The sequence below is a fragment of the Ornithodoros turicata genome, chromosome 5, assembly GCF_037126465.1.
Source record: "Ornithodoros turicata isolate Travis chromosome 5, ASM3712646v1, whole genome shotgun sequence".
NCBI lineage: Eukaryota > Metazoa > Arthropoda > Arachnida > Ixodida > Argasidae > Ornithodoros > Ornithodoros turicata.
In genome coordinates this window covers 42,417,460-42,435,160 of record NC_088205.1, presented here as the reverse complement: position 1 = coordinate 42,435,160, position 17,701 = coordinate 42,417,460, and the positions used below count along the sequence as shown (strand labels likewise).

At 44.9% G+C, this 17,701-nt stretch overlaps 1 protein-coding gene and 1 long non-coding RNA gene across 3 annotated transcripts in view; both read left to right on the top strand.

Moving 5' to 3' along the window:
* Positions 1–1,690: 1,690 nt before the first annotated feature.
* On the top strand, positions 1,691–3,180 carry LOC135395590 (uncharacterized). Its single transcript, XR_010423197.1, has 2 exons — positions 1,691–1,927; positions 2,625–3,180. It is a non-coding gene; the product is annotated as an uncharacterized LOC135395590 (long non-coding RNA).
* A 9,348-nt stretch (positions 3,181–12,528) lies between these two features.
* The window catches only part of LOC135395589 (uncharacterized), a 71,957-nt gene continuing 66,784 nt past the window's right edge, over positions 12,529–17,701 (top strand). For both annotated transcript variants that reach the window (XR_010423196.1, XM_064626703.1), the window contains exon 1: positions 12,529–12,718. Coding sequence is in view for 1 of the 2 variants with exons in the window: in XM_064626703.1 (XP_064482773.1) it covers positions 12,686–12,718 (33 nt within the window). In the remaining variant the exon portion in view is untranslated. The remainder of the gene's footprint in view (positions 12,719–17,701) is intronic.

Genomic DNA, 17,701 nt, shown 5'->3' with positions numbered 1-17,701 from the left:
CAGCTGTAGGACTCGAACCCACAACTGGATTATCTTTCATCGTAAATTGGGCAGTTCTTGGATTAAAATGGAAGGGAAAATCTGTATAGTACAGCAGGACGTCTCATGCAGACTAGTACCATTGCGTCGCAAGCACACTTGCGCACGTTACTCGAAAAAGGTAATTATTTACCGTCACTATTATTTTGGTAGCAAAAGTAATTTTTTACCGTTACAAATTACTCGGCCAAAATTGTAATAAAGTAACGGCTAAAAAGTAACGCGTTACTTTGACCGTTACTTTCGATAATAATAAGTAATTTATTTAGTGATTGTTGATTATATTTGCTCGAGATGCTCCGGACTGCTTTTGTGCGTCAATCGTAAAATCTGATGGTACCCCAATGCGGCCATGGTTAAACATGATATTCACATTTAGCGAATTTCAGTTTTTTTACAACATGTTACGAAAGTTCCATGTTATGAGTCTCTAGGAATTCATGGAACAACTTATTTTTCCTCTTGTTATTTTTATATAGTGAAGGATTACCCAATGCTTTCGTATTCTTCAAGTACGTGGTCCTTCGGTGGCAAGAGGGAAGGTCTTGTCATGACACTCAAACACATGTATATAAAGGGTTTATGTAGGATATTTGGATCATGCTCTGAGTAAAAGTCATCCCATCTTAAATGATATATTTTTGCGTGAAAATCATTCTTCATTTACGATTCTGAATGTTCCAGGGCGCACATGATGTCTTATTCACTACAGATTGTGACCATACCCAGAAAACAGGCAACTGATCACTTTAAGTGTGGAAAATACAAGGGAGTAAAGCACACGTGTCATCTCATCGTCGGGTTCTTCACTTGTTCATGGACTTCCATGGCTCCGGACGCTTTAATTCTTTCTCGTATTTTCATCCTTCCTTCATCATCTAGATATACTGTCCCACGTGCAATGGGGTAGGGTGCCGCACCACCGCGGTAAAACACCCCATCTCATCATCATCTACCGTTGTTGTTGTGCGCATCTCACCATCGTCTTTTTATGTGTGTGTGTGTGTGTGCAGTTAGGAATGCACTAGTCTTGCAAAGTATTGGACTCTGGCCGGGTTGGTAGATTAATCAAACTAAAGCTACCAAACGATACAATAATTTATAAAATATTCGGAGCTTTCAAAACAGGTTTATATCCAAGTCACCTAAAATGAAAGGCGGATATATAGTATTGGCTATATGACCTGATATATATCTGATATGTCATATCTGAAGTTCGTTGGTTAACTACGTAAAACCCGAAAGTTAGCCGTACGCAACTTCTGTTTTTAGTAATAATAAGGCGCTAAAGTAAACATTACAAACCGCTATATACGCCAGTATCAATTCGTCCTATTTATTAGTCGACTTAAACGTAACTAGAAATTAATTTACTAGACACCCATCGAGCGAAGTTTAATAGGCCAACATTTCCGCGCACATCGTGTGTGACTTCTACTTTGAACAAACCGAGCACTTCCGTTGGTCCGTTAAAGTGAATGATTAAAAGCTCACGCAGACGGGATTTGGTTCCACGCTCTTGCAATTATTATTGTATACGCATAACAAGGAAAAGGCAACTAAACAATGGTAGGCTTATCGGTGGCCAGGGTGTCCAATGTATCTGTTAGCGCCGTTTATCAGACAACTTTATCACACGGACTAAGTAAGCCCTGTTAACTCACTCTGGCGTCCTTGTGAGTCAAGCGTATGACATCAGAACACATTGCTCATGTTTATCTCGCAAAGAGTTGTCAAATTATCAAGACAGACTTTCCGTTGCGCCGTGTGATGCTCCACTGACCAAGTTAGTGATCTTCGGCCAGCTATATAACATCATCTGACTTGCGAATACGAAGCACATACGAACCTTGAGCGGGAACCGGGCCGAGGAATCATGGCTCGACTGGTACGTACTTTCACTCCGCACGCAAATTATTTCATTATTTTAGGAAGGAAGGTTTATCTGCCCTAACGGCTGATTGAGGAGGCTAACCATGTCGTAATTTATTTGTGAACCTTATAAAGCAGACGAGGTAGAAGGAAGTGATAACTAGGAAAATGTAACGCTATGTCACGGAGATAAATATACTGCGAAAATAATCTATTCTTGGGATATTTGAGACGTTTCTGTATTCTTGTCGGTCCTGTCTCCCCCATAGGCGTTGCGTCCATCTAATTTTCACAAGGCAAAGCAGTTCTATTGCAACAACGCACAAAAGTAGGAAAATAGAAGGAAAGCGCGTCCTCAACGCACAGAAAATAAACTTGTGATATAGATTAAAAAGGGACTGCGAAACTCAGCCGTTTTATTCGTTACGGGCAACGAGTTCTGTCCAAATCACCGAAACTACTGTTATCGTCAACGTGACTCAAATGCAAGCTATTTCTGAATCTCCACGTAGGAACTGAACTATGAGTACAATTTGACGCATTATTAGGGGAAGGAGCATGTCTGCAGACATGCTTGCGATTTCTTATTTGCGACAACTAGGGTACGTTAATTTTTATGCTGCTTATCGGGTATTGAGCTGTATATTAATGAATCGGACACCAGTTATACATTTCTGACAAAGCTCACTGCTTTCTCAACTTATTTTGCTCAGCTTCATCCGAGCGCCTTCCTGGCTTGCCTCCTTGCATACTTGATCGCCCCAGCATCCAGTCAGCGGTTGAATCTTCAGGACACGCTTCGTGGTTTGTTTTCGAAGCCTGGTGGTAACCCAGACAACGACGTGATCGGTGGAAGAGCGAAAGTTCACGACGACCACCTGCCAGATATCGTGCCTCGTAACCATATGCCGTCGTCGTCGAGGGGTATGCTGCCGGCTCATCTGAGTGCATACCCCAGGAGCAACACGTATCCTCGTAACCTTCCCTTTGGATATTACAACTACGGGTACCCTCTCGGAATGCCGGTTTATTTGGATGCTCCACAACTTGTTTACAGACGGGAACAAAACCACAGAGGTTTTCGGGAACATCATTATTCGGACGCCATGAACAGAGCTCCTCATTCGACGAGCATACCACCCAAAGGACGTTTAAGTGGAGAGGATCGGGTTATTGAAGCATTGGATTTGTTCAAGACGCTGAGGACCATCGCAAGTGCTTAAATATACGGACCACGGGGTTTAAATAAATTTGTACGTAATAAATGCAGTTGCTGTTACCTTGCATGTATAGCATGTGACAATCAGAAATAGAAATAATGGAGTTATGCAATTGGGAGAATTTTCCTTCTCTGCACTTGAGACTTGGCATATGATACGAAGCGGACGGCTGTATTGTTGATGTGCGAGGCATAAAAAAAAGAAGTAAAAAAAAGAAGAGCAAAGGAGACCGCATGCCTAGAAGCGGCACGTTTGGCATGCTACTTTTTGGTGTGCGTCCTATAATTAACAATTTTGGAGGACATTATGCAATATTAAATTGCCTATTCGAAGGCCACTTTGCTCCCTGTTGCGTATCTCAAATGATTCCTGAGAGTAGACTTGCAGGTGGGTGAGTCAGCCTACATATCGAACTTGAAAAAGCACGCCATCAACTGAGCGGTCACTAAGGGCCAGTTCTCACTTGGCGACGCCCGATGCGACGTCGTGAGCGGGCGGTGGAAGTAGAGGCGCATTTCCGCCGCCCCGTCAGAGCGCACGATTTTCATGTTCACACCACAGTGGCATTCCGTTGTCAAAAGCAGACGAAAAATCAGGAGGCGTGGCATTTCTGTGTCACCTGACTGGTCGCCGGTATGTCGTCCTCGGCAGCTCTCGCCGACGTCGTGAAAGAAGTTCGGCATGGCAATTTGTTTGGCTCTCGTCTCTCCTGTCTCAACGCCGGAAATGCACATCTATTTCCGCCGTCGTGAGCTGGCGGCGGAAATAGACGCGCATTTCCGGCGTTGGGAGAAGAGAGACGAGAGCCAAAAAAATTAAAATGCCGGTCTCTTTCTTTGTCGTGCCTTGACGGAGCGGCGGAAATGCGCCTCTACCTCCGCCGTCCGTTCACGACGTGGCGTCGGGCGTTGCCAAGTGAGAGCTGACCCTAAAGCGACATCTATGTATATAGCCCCAAAATATTGCTACGTGCTTGTCTCGACTGCAGGGGCCGTTTGCATAAAACAAAAGGGAGATGAGTGCGATCTCGCGGTGAGTTCGTATACTCATGTGAGTAAAATCTCAGAACCATTTTGAGACAGTTCTCGTCTCTATACACACATGTCACTGTTTTCATTTTCCACACATAGTACTTTCTTCGGGTAGCACTCCTATCCCAGTTCGTGAAGTCGTTGTGAAGTCGTTCTCCAAGTGCCACGTACATATGCTACGTACAAAGTTAGAGTATTGGACTATAGCATGTCGGTGAGGTGCAGCCTGGTTATGTCTGAAGCGCGACTCAGTGCAATGTATACTAATTTTTGCGGATGCCTCTTGGCATAGAAGTACAAGACTTTTCATATGTGCCTCCCTGTGATTTGTGAATGGTGATGGCGCTCGACTGCACAACGGGTGGCATGTGACTCTGCGCCTTTCGATAAGTATCCAGTTTCCCTGAATATCTCTGTTGAGCGCCCGTAACTGCCGCAATTCCAGGTAAAACCAGGTTCCAGGTTACATTCCAGGCGCAAGTTTGGAGCCAAGCTCATCGAACTGCAACCAGATGCATTCCAGCTTTCCTAGCGTGCCCTTCTTCTTCGCTTTCCTCCTCGCGCCCTCTTTACTCTCGCATTACGCATCCCCGCTGCTTTCCTCCTGACGCTCTCCCGTACTTTCATCCTGCGCCTCGCTCCTCGTTCGCTGTGCCGGTTACAACGCAGACGCTACTCAACGTAGGAACGGGTGCCTAAAGGCTGATTCACACTGCTGCGTTTACGGTGGCGGTGGTGCTCGTGAAAGGTGCGTGTTACGTCCGCTGACAGCGAATCATAGCAGCGGAATATCCTTGCGGATGGAACGAAGGTACACGTAAGACGCTGTACACAGCCATAAACGCAGTAATGTGAATCAGCCTTAAGAGCTGCGCTGAAAGAGATCCTATCAATAAATCACCAGATGCGAGTTTGCAGTCGTCCGTGTCACTATAAATTGCTCGTCCTAACCACCCTGTTGTCGTCGTCTATTCTGCTGCAAAAATGTCTAAATATCTATCCAGGAAGAGGAGTTTGGTAAATCTGCCCTTGGCACAGAGACGGGTAAGGTAGATGAATTTGCAGTTATCAGTAGCAGCGTGGATTTGTTTGTAACAAATGGGTTCAGTTAGTCAATAAGAAGCTTTACTACTTGGTTCACAAAGTATCAAAAAACCAGCGGCATGGCCGAGTGGGCTAAGGCGTCCGCTCGTTGGTGGTAACCAAGGTCGTGCTGTAGACTGGGAGGTGGTGGGTTCGAATCCTACCGCCGGCTGTGCTGTCTGAGGTTTTTCCTGGGTTTTCCGAATACTTTCCAGACGAATGTCGGCACAGTTCCCCCTGAAGTCGGCCCAGGACGCATAATAATCCCCCTGTCCCCCACTCCTTCCTGCTATCCTCTCTCCGTCTGTTCACATCTGTACGCCGCTCATAGCCACAGTTGCTTCGCGGCGCTAACACGCAATCAAAAAAAAAGTATCAAAAGGTAGCTGAACCCTCCGCACGGACACGGTACTGCTGTCACCGTGTTTGTACCTCGCTGTTTATTTGTTGTTGTTAGTCAATCGTAGTGCGTCAGAATTAAAACTTGCTTTCTATGCCGCAGGCAACGGGAGAACTGTTGCATGCAACGATACTCATCATGATTCATCATGATATTCATCTGGTGACACATCACATCTCGTGGCCCCAGGGAGCTCTCTTCTTGCCCAGAATTACTTTTCACAGACTCAATATACAGTAGATTGAATATCAGCAGTATGTTCCCAGCAAACCATCAATATCCCACAGACCTCCCAAATTCGTCTGACACGTCACAGATGTCACGTGTATCCTCACAACGTCCGCTGTATATCCACAATGAGACGTCACAAATATCCCCTAGTGAATATTCTGTGGATATACTACGAATATCACAACTGTGACATTTATTTACATTACAGTAAAGATTTCTTGTGTCAATAGCAACCATTTCCATCATTCCATCAGAATTTCATTCCTTTTCCATCAAAATGTTATAAACTATCTTTAACTAAATAACTTCTCACTTCAGACATGTCTAACACAACAAATAAAAAGCTCTCACAGAATAAGCTGCCAGTCAACAGCGACTGTTGATTTAACGTAAAATATACGTTGTGTAGTGTTGACTAATGTTGAACAAAATTGTATGTAGATAGATAGTACTGAATCAACGCTGTTTCAACTGTACCTGGTCAATGGTGGATTGTGAACATAGAGAACAACGTTGATTTTCCAAGAGCCACTCTAGTTACGCAGCAAATATTTGCGTGGATTCTACATTGTACCCTCAACATCTTGTCAAACTTTATCACGAATGGGGATTATTATGATTATTATCATCTTATTACGCGTCTTATCAGTGTCACCCTGTATTGTTAATTATCAGCCTATTTATCATATATCATATTTTGTACTATTAGAAACAGTTTTTTTTTTACAGTGCACGTAACATCGGTGTACTTGGTTTGTGTTCAATAAACAAGAGTTCGTTGATACGATTGTTCTCTATTGCAGTGTACTATTTCCCTAGAATAAGTAAAAATTGCAAAAAAGCAACAAAATACAATAATAATAATAATACGTCCTGTATATGTCCTCTATATGACCAAATATCCCTGAGAGACATTCCTGGAACCTTGCCAGGACCAGCAAATGCGGAAGACATACGGGTTTTCTGTCTGTCCCAGAGACGTCAACGGGCTATTCAGCCTAGTCCCTGGGATATCCTAAAACCCCAAGTGGGATATCTTGTGGACGTTTCTGAGACATATATTTTTTACTGGGTTAAGTCTAGAGTCATTGTATGCTCGTCCTAACCCTGTTAGGCCGCAGAGGAGCCACTTTATCATTTACTGCAATGTGATTTTAACTACTTGTCCAAACGTGCACAAAAATATTTTTTCCACCTTGTGCTTAATTGATAATCTAGTCATCCTATGTTGCTCCTGTATATGTTTGTGTGTCTGCTGTGCTAGTCCTAAGTTGCTATTGCCATATTAACTTTCTGTCAATATTGCTATTTGGACTCTCTGTATTGAACTCTGGTCTGTGTTGTTGTGAACTGAGTGCCTGTAATAAACTAAATTTCGCGGAACTTTTGCATTTAGTATGGATTTAGCGACTGCGCTAGGCAGAAGCAAACCGAGGGGAGGTGAGGTGAGAAAGGGCAGGTGAGGAGGGTGGCGAGGGTAGACCCCGAAGAGGGGAAGGAGGCTAAAATAGACGTCACGCAAAGCGCAGCTGCGTGGCGTCTACCGAGCCATGTATGACGTCATGCTTCATGTTACGTCACGCGTGTCTTCTAGAGTGGTTTCTAAGCAGAGGCATCGAATTTGCCACTTGGAGGCTTCTATTAAAGGGACAACAGAAGACACATTTTTAAGAGATAGGCTCTTTCTTGGAACGTGATTATTTCCACGTAGCTCGTTAGACGATGAAGAAAGCACATAGTTCCAGGTTGGCTAGCATAGCTCCACCCACGGAGATGCTTAGGGATATATCGGATATTCATGTTCATATCACGGGATATGATATGTTATGGCAACAAATGAAGCATGCTGGCAACTTCATGTCCGAGACGTGCATACTTCAGTGGTTTCAACTCTATATAGGCCAGTTCCATCTCAAATCGAACAATCCGGTACACTTGATGTCTCGAATGAACCGGAAAAAATATATGTTGAAGCCATCGGTGAGTTAGGAGAAATAAACGCTCTCGGAATTCTCTGCGCTGCGCGGTTCGGGAAATAGGAGAGAAGGAAAAAACTGCCTCTCATCAGACGATGTCGTCGCGCGCATGTTTGAGCGTTCCCTACAAGGCTATTTCTTGTCGCATTGTAGTAATATCTTGCTCTGGCTTTAGATCACTTAGGGCACTATAGGCTCCTGCGTCGGCAGTGCTGTGTCGCTTTTTGTTTCTCTGCAAAAAAATATCAAAGTTGACTCAAAGCGCCGAAAAGCACTATATTGACTGCAACTTCGCGGTCGATGTGAAAAACGGATAAGATTGAGCTTTATGCCGTTCCATTTGTCATTCATGCGGCTGTCGAATTATATATAATTTGTTGCTCTACTCTGTCAGGAACGTAAGCGATACTTCTTTATGTAGCACCATACCACCAAAAAATGACGAATTTCGGAAGCCTTTATCTAAAAAACGCCACCAAAATCTTGCCTCGAAAATGTTATATGTCGTAGATAGTCCCTTAGACTATGCACAGAAGAAAAATCAGAAGTCGGACTTGATCGGTAGGCGCACTGTGAATTTTTTGCCGGCACTATACGCGGAGCACATCCAAGCGGTGGCACCGTGTCCCGCGTTGCAAAATCGAATTTTCCAAAGGGACTTTCAACTTCTGTCTTTACATAAAAATTAAGCCGTTCTGAGCGTTTCCGTTCATAACAGTGTTGTATTCGCTGAATGTAGACTGTGGAACAGCCAGATGTGCTCACATTTTTTGCGGGATGACACACATGCATCGCAAGTGCTGGGAGCCCGTGAAGAACAGAATACTTTTACACCTTTGTAAGAGGTATATCTATTCAGGGTGATTATAAACAAGCATATTTACTGTACACGTTATGTCAGGAGAGACGCAGCTACTTCCAGCATTGTTTAAAACATTTCCTTTCCTACGGCCCCATGACCTCGGACGGCGGAGATCGCACAGAAGAAAGTGTCGTTGTGTAGTATCACACTCAAGGCTAATTCATGGTGTCTTTTGTGAAGCTTGCCGAAACAATCCGACTGGCGCCGCTGTCCAATATGTTCTTCGGTTCGACATGCTGCGACCATGGGAAGGTCCTAATCGGATTTATTCCCGGAAGATACCTTGCACAAAGTTTCGCATCATCCTCGACTACAGAAGCGCACGCGGTGCCCCTATACAGAGTATGTGAATACATCTGCATTACTGTACTGTGTCGTCCTGGCATCACACCTACCTCAATGGCCTCTTCGTTGTACAGCGCTGACCGAGTGTATTGCGCTGACTACCGCCTCCTACACAAGAAAAAAGTGCTTCGGACAAAGGACTTTCGCTTTGTTTCGGAGATCGGCGTGGCTGCCATAAAGAATGTGGTTCCAGCGGATCAAGCCGAAGGCGTAACAGAATTGGCGCAACTGTGCAGAAGCTGCTTCAAATACTTCGCAGCAAAAGTGGCTGAACCACGGCACGCAGCAATGTCGCCCACATTTGAAGGAAGCTCAGAGGGTGAGCAGTTTGTGCACCACCCCGACGTGGTCGAAGAAATCAATGTCTATATATCATCTGAAGCCATTAACGTCACACCGCTAAAGCCAAGAAGGAAGTCGGTGGAGGCGTATGCACAGCGTAAACTCTCCGAAATACGTGAAGAAGTGGGCAGAAAGACAGGCCGTAACCTGGGGGCCGCTTTCGGTGTCGCCTTGCCAGGAACATCTAGGTATGTATGTATGTGTGTATGTATGTAAGGTGTATGTCAACTAAGGTGTGAAGTAGGAGTTCTTATTCTGAGTTTAATATATTTTCTTTTAACAACATCCAGGAGTAACTGCGAGGATTGCAGCGAGTTAGCACGTAACGTGAGAAGAGCCTATCAAGAAAGCGCGTCGTTTCAAGAGCGTTGCCGCATTTTGACGCTGCTGCCCACATCCTGGCCTGACATGAAAATCCTGGACGCCATCCCAGAAGCTACACGGTACATGGTGCTCAAGTCTAAGAAGCTTCGCTTGGGCAAGCACGTATGGGCGTCACCTGACCCGTACCAAGGGCACCCACTCAGCGAGGAGAACTTGAGCGCGGCTGTTGAGTTCTTTACGAACGATGAGCTCGACTGCTCTGTTCAGAGCCCCCGACCCAGGGATGTAGTGCAAGTGCGCGAAGGAGGAACGAAAGTAAGCAAAACAAAGCGCTACATGACTCGTTCTAGCCGTGAGACCTACCAACTCTTTCAAGCAGCCCATCCGGACATCAAGCTAAGCAGAACAAAATTCTATTCTTTGCGCCCCAAATGGGTTAGCACTAGCCATGCAGAGAGGAATGTGTTTGTACGTACTGTACTAACTTTGATATGTGCGTGGTGGTAATAAACAACGCTTCTGATGCCGTGATAACGGCGGACTACCTCATGAGACTGTGCCTATGTCCAGCGCCTCGCAGCTGTTACTTCGTCAGTGAGTGTAAAGCATGTCCTGGCAAGGAAGCCCTTACCGCCGACAGCGTACAACTTGCCGACAAATTTGATCACTTTGAGGTGGCGGTTTGGGAGTCCGGAGGGCTTCTTAAGAAACTTCTGCCCGTCGAGGGCTTTGTGGATCTAATTAGACGCTGTACAATGTGTTACATAGGCCAGGATTATGTAAGAGGATTACAGTGCCAAGCTATTCGGAAAGAGAAATTGTGCGTGAAGCCAAGAAGCCTTGTCTTCCACTTCGACTTCGCCGAAAACTGGACTGTTATCCTGCCCAACGAGGTCCAGAGCTACCATTGGAAGAAAACTCAAATATCTATATTCACATGCGTAGTCACGGCTTCAACGGGAGGCACTCATAGCTACGCAGTTGTCAGCGACGACACACACCACGATACCGCAGCAGCTTTGCTTGCAATACGAAGGATTGACAGCTTCATGGACGAGACCGGCCCCATTTAAGGTAGCGTAGTCTACGTCACCGATGGAGCCAGCGCGCACTTCAAGAATCGCTTTCAGCTGCACGAAATGACGAATAATACTGCACTCACAAGATGGCTATTTTCAGCACCGGGCCATGGAAAGAATGCGTGCGATGGCATTGGAGGAGTCGTTAAGCATGCCGCAACCATTCATAACCTGCGTTCACCGGCGACCCAGGCGATTCAAAATGCGTCTGACTTGGTGCGCGTCTTGTCGGCGAAGCTGCACAGGGTATCCCTCCTTCACCTGCCGCGCGGCGACGTAGAGAAGTTCAGAAGGACTAAAGAAAAGCAATGGAAATCCGTGCCAGAAATCCTGTGAGAGGGCTCCGTTCGTCTTTCCTTTGGGAAAAATCTGACAAGAACCTGCCATCAAAAGTATAACATTAAGGAAAGTGGCACCTACAACAGCCTAAAGCAGTTCATGACACGAGCGCTCTCATCCACCTGGAATGCTCTGCATATCTTACGTTACCTTTTAACCTTCGTTACCTTGTCTTCTTCGCAGTCAATTTGCTTTTATTCTGTGTGCTGTAAATATGATTCTATATGATCACCGTGGACAAATATACCTCTTACAAAGACGCAAAAGTATTCAAAAACATTCTGTTCTTCACGGGCTCCCAGCACTTGCAATGCATGTGTGTCATCCCACAAAAAATGTGAGCACATCTGGCTGCTCCACAATCTACATTCAGGGTATACAACACTGTTATGAATGGAAACGCTCAGAACGGCTTTAAACGATAGCAATTAATTTCCATGTAAAGGCAGAAGTTGAAAGTCCGTTTGGAAAATTCGATTTTGCAACGCGAGACACGGTGCCACCGCTTGGATGTGCTCCGTGTATAGTGCCGGCAAAAAATTCAAAGTGCGCCTACTGATCAAGTCCGACCTCTGATTTTTCTTCTGTGCATAGTCTAAGGGACTATCTACGACATATAACATTTTCGAGGAAAGTTTTTGGTGGGATTTTTTAGATAAAGGCTTCCGAAATTCGTCATTTTTCGGTGGTATGGTGCTACATAAAGAAGTATCGCTTACGTTCCTGACAGAGTAGAGCAACAAATTATATATAATTCGATAGCCGTATGAATGACAAATTGAACGGCATAAAGCTCAATCTTATCCGTTTTTCACATCGGCCGCAAAGTTGCAGTGAATATGGTGCTTTTCGGCGCTTTGAGTCAACTTTGATATCTTTTTGCAGAGAAACAAAAAGCGACACAGCACTGCCGACGCAGGAGCCTATTGTGCCCTAGGTGGTCTAAAGCCAGAGCAAGATATTACTACAATGCGACAAGAAATAGCCTTGTAGGGAACGCTCAAACATGTGCGCGACGACATCGTCTGATGAGAAGCATTTTTTTCCTCCTCTCCTATTTCCCGAACCGCGCAGCGCAGATAATTTCGAAACCGTTTATTTCTCCTAACTCACCGATGGCTTCAACATATATTTTTTTCTCGTTCATTCGAGACATCAAGTGTACCGGATTGTTCGATTTGAGATGGAACTAGCCTATACTGAGTGGAGTGTTGAACCCCTCTGCCTGGTCACACAGCTATTTGAAGGATTGTTCGCGGCCCCACTCATTCATATGTGGTAGTTGCTTTGTTATGCAATACAGACGTCTGTGTTTCACTTCGTCAGTATGTTGATCTGGCTACAGAAGAAAGACGACGAGGTAAATAGGTCAATAGTGAACACAATCGATATCGCCGCATATATTGAGGGTGATGCCGGTGATCAGGTAGGGGCAGGGGCGACGATGCTCGATGACAGCTCAGACACTGACGGCTTCGAGGACATCGAGCTGCACACCCCACGGGACACCGAGCTATCTATGCCTTCACCCATTGCAATGCCATGGCTGTCCAAGTGCATGGGCGTCTTTCACAGGTGGGTAACGATTTAATGGTGGGTGTGCAGTGTTGCCAACAGTAACATGTACAAGAGGGAAAAAAAAAACTAAAGGGCATAAGCCAGTCATACTGAAGGAAAGAGTAAAGTGGAGTAGTGAGACTGCTGAAGAGGATGCTGACAAGGATAAGCGTATCTTAAAGCAGCATGGAAGTGCTCGTTAGAGATACCTAAGCTCCTGTGTCTAGGATACATATACGTACAAAAAACGCGATCCTGGCATTCAAGAAAATATTCTTTCTCACGGGTCAGAAAAGCCATTCCCTCAGCATATCCATTTATGACGTCATCTGATGCGCCCAACAGTGAGACGCACGCGTTCTTTTGTCTTGTAGTTTTATCCGGTCAATGTACGTAGCTCCCCGTGGGCAGGTCCCGTTGCTCTCTCATTGCAGTTGAAGTCGTTGGAGAGGGGAAAGTACCGCGATCGTTTTCACGTTACCATCGCCGTCGTCCAGTGTTCAGTTTAGAGAGTTTAGAGTCTCTAAATCTCGGAAAGTGCCGCAATCGCCGGACTCACGCAGGCAAACCCATGCTGCCACAGCCATACTTGGTCCACACTGGAAAGGGAAAACGATTGCACCATCCAATAAAAGTGCTCACATCAGTCTACGTCCCGCACGCAAGCATGGAGTTCCCAACCGCTGTGCGCACTCTTCTAGACTATTTTTATCACGAAGTACTCGCTCCTCCTCCAAAGGAAATATTTTGCGTGAGTGTTCTTGATGTTAGTAACAACAACAACAACAACTTTATTGTGAGGTGATGGATGGGGAGTTTCATCGCCAGGGGGAATATACCTTACCCCATTGCTGGTGGTATATTATATTTATATATATTATTATATGGTGGTATATTGCTGGTGGTTAGTATATTTACATCATGTATGTATGTTTATGTATACGTATATGTTGGAAGTGCGCTCTAGGCTTCTCTAAGGTGCTTTAAGTTCATGGCCATTCAGTCGGCCTGGAGCAGTGGAGGGGATGTCTGCATGTAGCGAAGACCATAAAAACGGAGGAAGGAATACTGTAAGTCATGCATAGCCAGTACGTGAGGCTGAAGAATAGTCACAACAGGAATCCAAGAAAGAAGGATTACTCAATGAGCTCCTATTAGGATGGATGAGACAGGTTAGATCAGGGGCCTCATTCAAACTCAAACCGACTTGGGTGCCTTTGCGTGCCGCATTGACCTTAGACTACATCATGGAGGGCCAAACAAAGAAGAAATGATCGTCCTGATATCATATAATACCATAAAATCCAATGTATAGTAAGGACAAGTATTTCTTGACTGATTATGATGTCTTATAGGCTCTTGGAGCATCTGTGTGGTGTGTTTGTTCTTAGATGGCGCTCGCCTCGGCTCATTTGCCTATCTGTACAACCGACGGCTCGCTAAGGTTGTTTCACGAAGCTTGGTCAAGGCTACTGGTAACCTGCGCTTGCTGCATGAAGACGGGCACTGAAAAAAAAAGAAAAAAAAACGAGCTCGATGTTCTGCGGCATTGAAATTATCAATTTACGCACTGTGTTATCGCCATTTAATTATAGCTCAACCTGAAAAGGACATACAAAAAGCACATTTGGAATATTTCAAAGGCAATTTTCGATACGTAGGAAGCCATAGCAAATATGCAAATTAAGCAACATCGCGCGAATCAAAATTATCAAATGCATATCAGATATCGCAACTTTACATCATTATTAGGAAAACTTTTGGTGCTAGGAAAAAGTTTCTCCCGGGCCCCTCCATGTGGGTGAACAGTGTGAGAGCAACATGTGGATCAAGCTGCTACCAGTCATCTGTTCGATGCTATTCCAAGTGGCTGTCCTCAAAGTGCACCTAAAATGATGCACATTACTTGTAAGCCAAGCACGCAACAGCTTTCACTTACAAACACGAAGAAAGAAAAGCCCCATCGGTTGAAATATTTCCAACAAGCGTCCAGGCTATCGGTGTCTACGCTGTTGTTTCACTGTTTCACATATAGTCAGGAAATTACCTTTCCTTTACATTACCTTACAAAGCCGGCTTTTCTCGTTTGATCAGCAAGGCGCGAACCACACTATTAGTAGTATGGGATGGACTCTCACAGTCCACAACTGACAACTGGCCTTAAACACGATTTAATTAGCAATTAGAGCAAATTGGGACCCCCCACAGTAATTGGGATCATCCTGTGAGTCATCACACTAATTTGGGAGCATCTAACTCGTGTTCAGGCCAGTTGTGAGTAGTGGGCAATGAGAGTCCATAAAAAAAGAAAAAAACAATAGATAGAGATAGAGTGGAGGGAAGGAGTTTAGTTGAAGATCAACGACGCCATCTTGAAGAAAGTGGTCCGGAACGGCCGCTGACCATCGCTGGGTGACGGAGCACAGAGGCAGGTTGGAAAGCATCACAGCTGTGACCACTGGTTCTGGACATCCTGTGACGTCAGCTGTGACGTCATCATGGCATGTCTGGGCAGGTTAGGACAGCTCTGGGATGCAAGGAGAGAAACACTCATAATACAGATGCTGTGAAAGCAAGAGTAAATATGCTAACCATCAATAGCTAACAACAAAAAGAATTAGTTACACAACAAATGAGCCCACCACAACAGCAGTCACGGGGAGCGCAGAAGGATGCGACTGCTCCATCCGACAGCCAGGCACAGAACTGAATCGCAGTGTTTTTTTCTCCTCTATAAAGTCACGCATCTGCACCCCCCTAGCTTAGAGTGAGCACCTCCACTTTCTCAACAAATTTCATGACAAAATTATTAAGAATCACGCTAGTGCTACTATCGTTCCCAAGGCAGCTTTTACGGAAGATAGAAAATGGCGGGGATGCCTGGACAACAGCAACCAGCGCCCGACATACATGGGCATGAAAGCCGCAAACAAAGCGGAGACAAAGTTATCATGTGCGAAAAAATTGGTTACACAACAAATCAGCCCACCACAACAGCAGTCACAGGAGCGCAGAACGATACGTCCATTTCATCCGAGAGCCATGCACAGAACTGAATTGTAATGCTTTTTTCTCCTCTATAAAGTCATGCATCTGTCCCTCTTGCGGTTACTTTCTGAACTGATTTAACCGCAAAATTATTAAGAATCGTTCTAGCACTATTTCCATCCAAATCAAGGGTGCGGCTGCACTAGCTTATCGTCAAGACAAGAACGATCAACATAAATCTTTCTCATCCAAAAAAGAAAAAATACAAAGCTAGATGCGTCAACAGAGGAAAGCATGCAGGTCGGGGCATGTCAGGAGATTGGTCAGCGAGCGCTGTTACACGAGGAAAACTCGCACGAGCGCTGGGCAGCAGAGGAAAGCAAACACAAAAAAACACTTGAACAGAGTGAAAAAGACACTCACCATCATCGGAGGATATTCACGTACACTGCATTCCCTCATTGTAAATCCACTCGTCACAAAATCTACCACAATCGTCACACACCATTCACCAGTGACGAACCACACATCCGCACCTCATCCGAGGCAAACGGAACCCCACCGAAGCTACGCTCTTCCACTAACGGCCAACGCAATTGCTAGGAACAGAATTAACGCTTCCACACCCGCCAGTGTCCAAGAGAGAAGTGAATCCTTGTGCCCTCTGCAGGCTTTGCTCATTGGTCGTGACGTCATCCTATTGTCTCAGGGCTACACTGTTTTTTCCACTAATGTCCAACCCATCTTCTCTGGACAGGGTCCACCTGAAACAATAGAGTCGCGGTATGACGTCATCACCCAGGCATGCAGTTGCGTGGCTCAAGGATGCGTACGCTCTAGACAGGGGACCTGTTATTTATTGAATCACTATCCCACAATTATTTCCTTTATTCTACTATAATGATTGCATAAGAAAGAGAAAAAGTATTGCAGAAAAACACCACACATGAGAGGTGATTGTAGGACTTAAGCATTTCGTTCCCAAAGTCTTACTAAATGAGACTTACGAATACTGGAAAAAACAAAATATCCTGTCAAGTAACACCATCAATGGCTACATACAACGAGCTAATCGAGACATGTCTGTCCCATCCGAGAGCCAGGCAGATAACTGAATAATGACGCTTTGTTCCTCCTGAATAAAGCCACACACCTGTCCCCCTTGCGGCTACTCTCTGAACTAAACGAATAGCAAAATTATTAAGAATCGTTCTAGCTCTACTCCCATTCATGGCAGCGCTATCGACGTGACAGTGCTTCAACTAGAATGTTCCTTGTCAAAAAGAAAAAAAATACAGCACTACATGTAGAAGGAAAGCATGACAGAACAGGTCTGGGCATGTCAGGACATTGCTTAACGACCACTGTCACGCCAGAAAAAATCGCATGTTTGTCAGACAAAAAAAGGGAAAAGCGCAGAGAAACACTTGAACAAAGCAGAAAACCAGCATCAAACTATTTCTAAACACACACACACACACTTCTCTTGTTCAAAAACAATGCTCATCGTAAATTCGTCCAGGAAAAAGCACTCCATCGACCAACTTCCCATTTTTCTATTGCTACACTTTTTCTCCACTAACGGGCAATGCATTGCTACAGATACCTGAAACACTGCGTGATGTCATCACATCGTGTCTGAAGAAGGCAGTGGCAAAGACAAACCCTCCTATTATATATTGAATCACAAGATTATTTCCTTTGTCCAACTCTTAATGATATTCACTCTTTCATTAAAATTCAATAAAAAAGCACTATGGATGAATCTTGATCTTCGCGATTTTCACTCAAAGGCTTATCATGTACTTTCAATCATTAGAATCACAACACAGTAAACTACCACTGCTATTTAAAATAATAATTGTGACCCTGGACCACTCAACATTATCACCAGGCTTATGTAATACATGACGCGCAACCTTTTCTACGCTCATATACTCGTTATCTGAGGCAACACCTGCGAGCAAAAAGGCGCGAAAGCCTGGCGGCAAAGTTCCATTCGCGCACGACAGA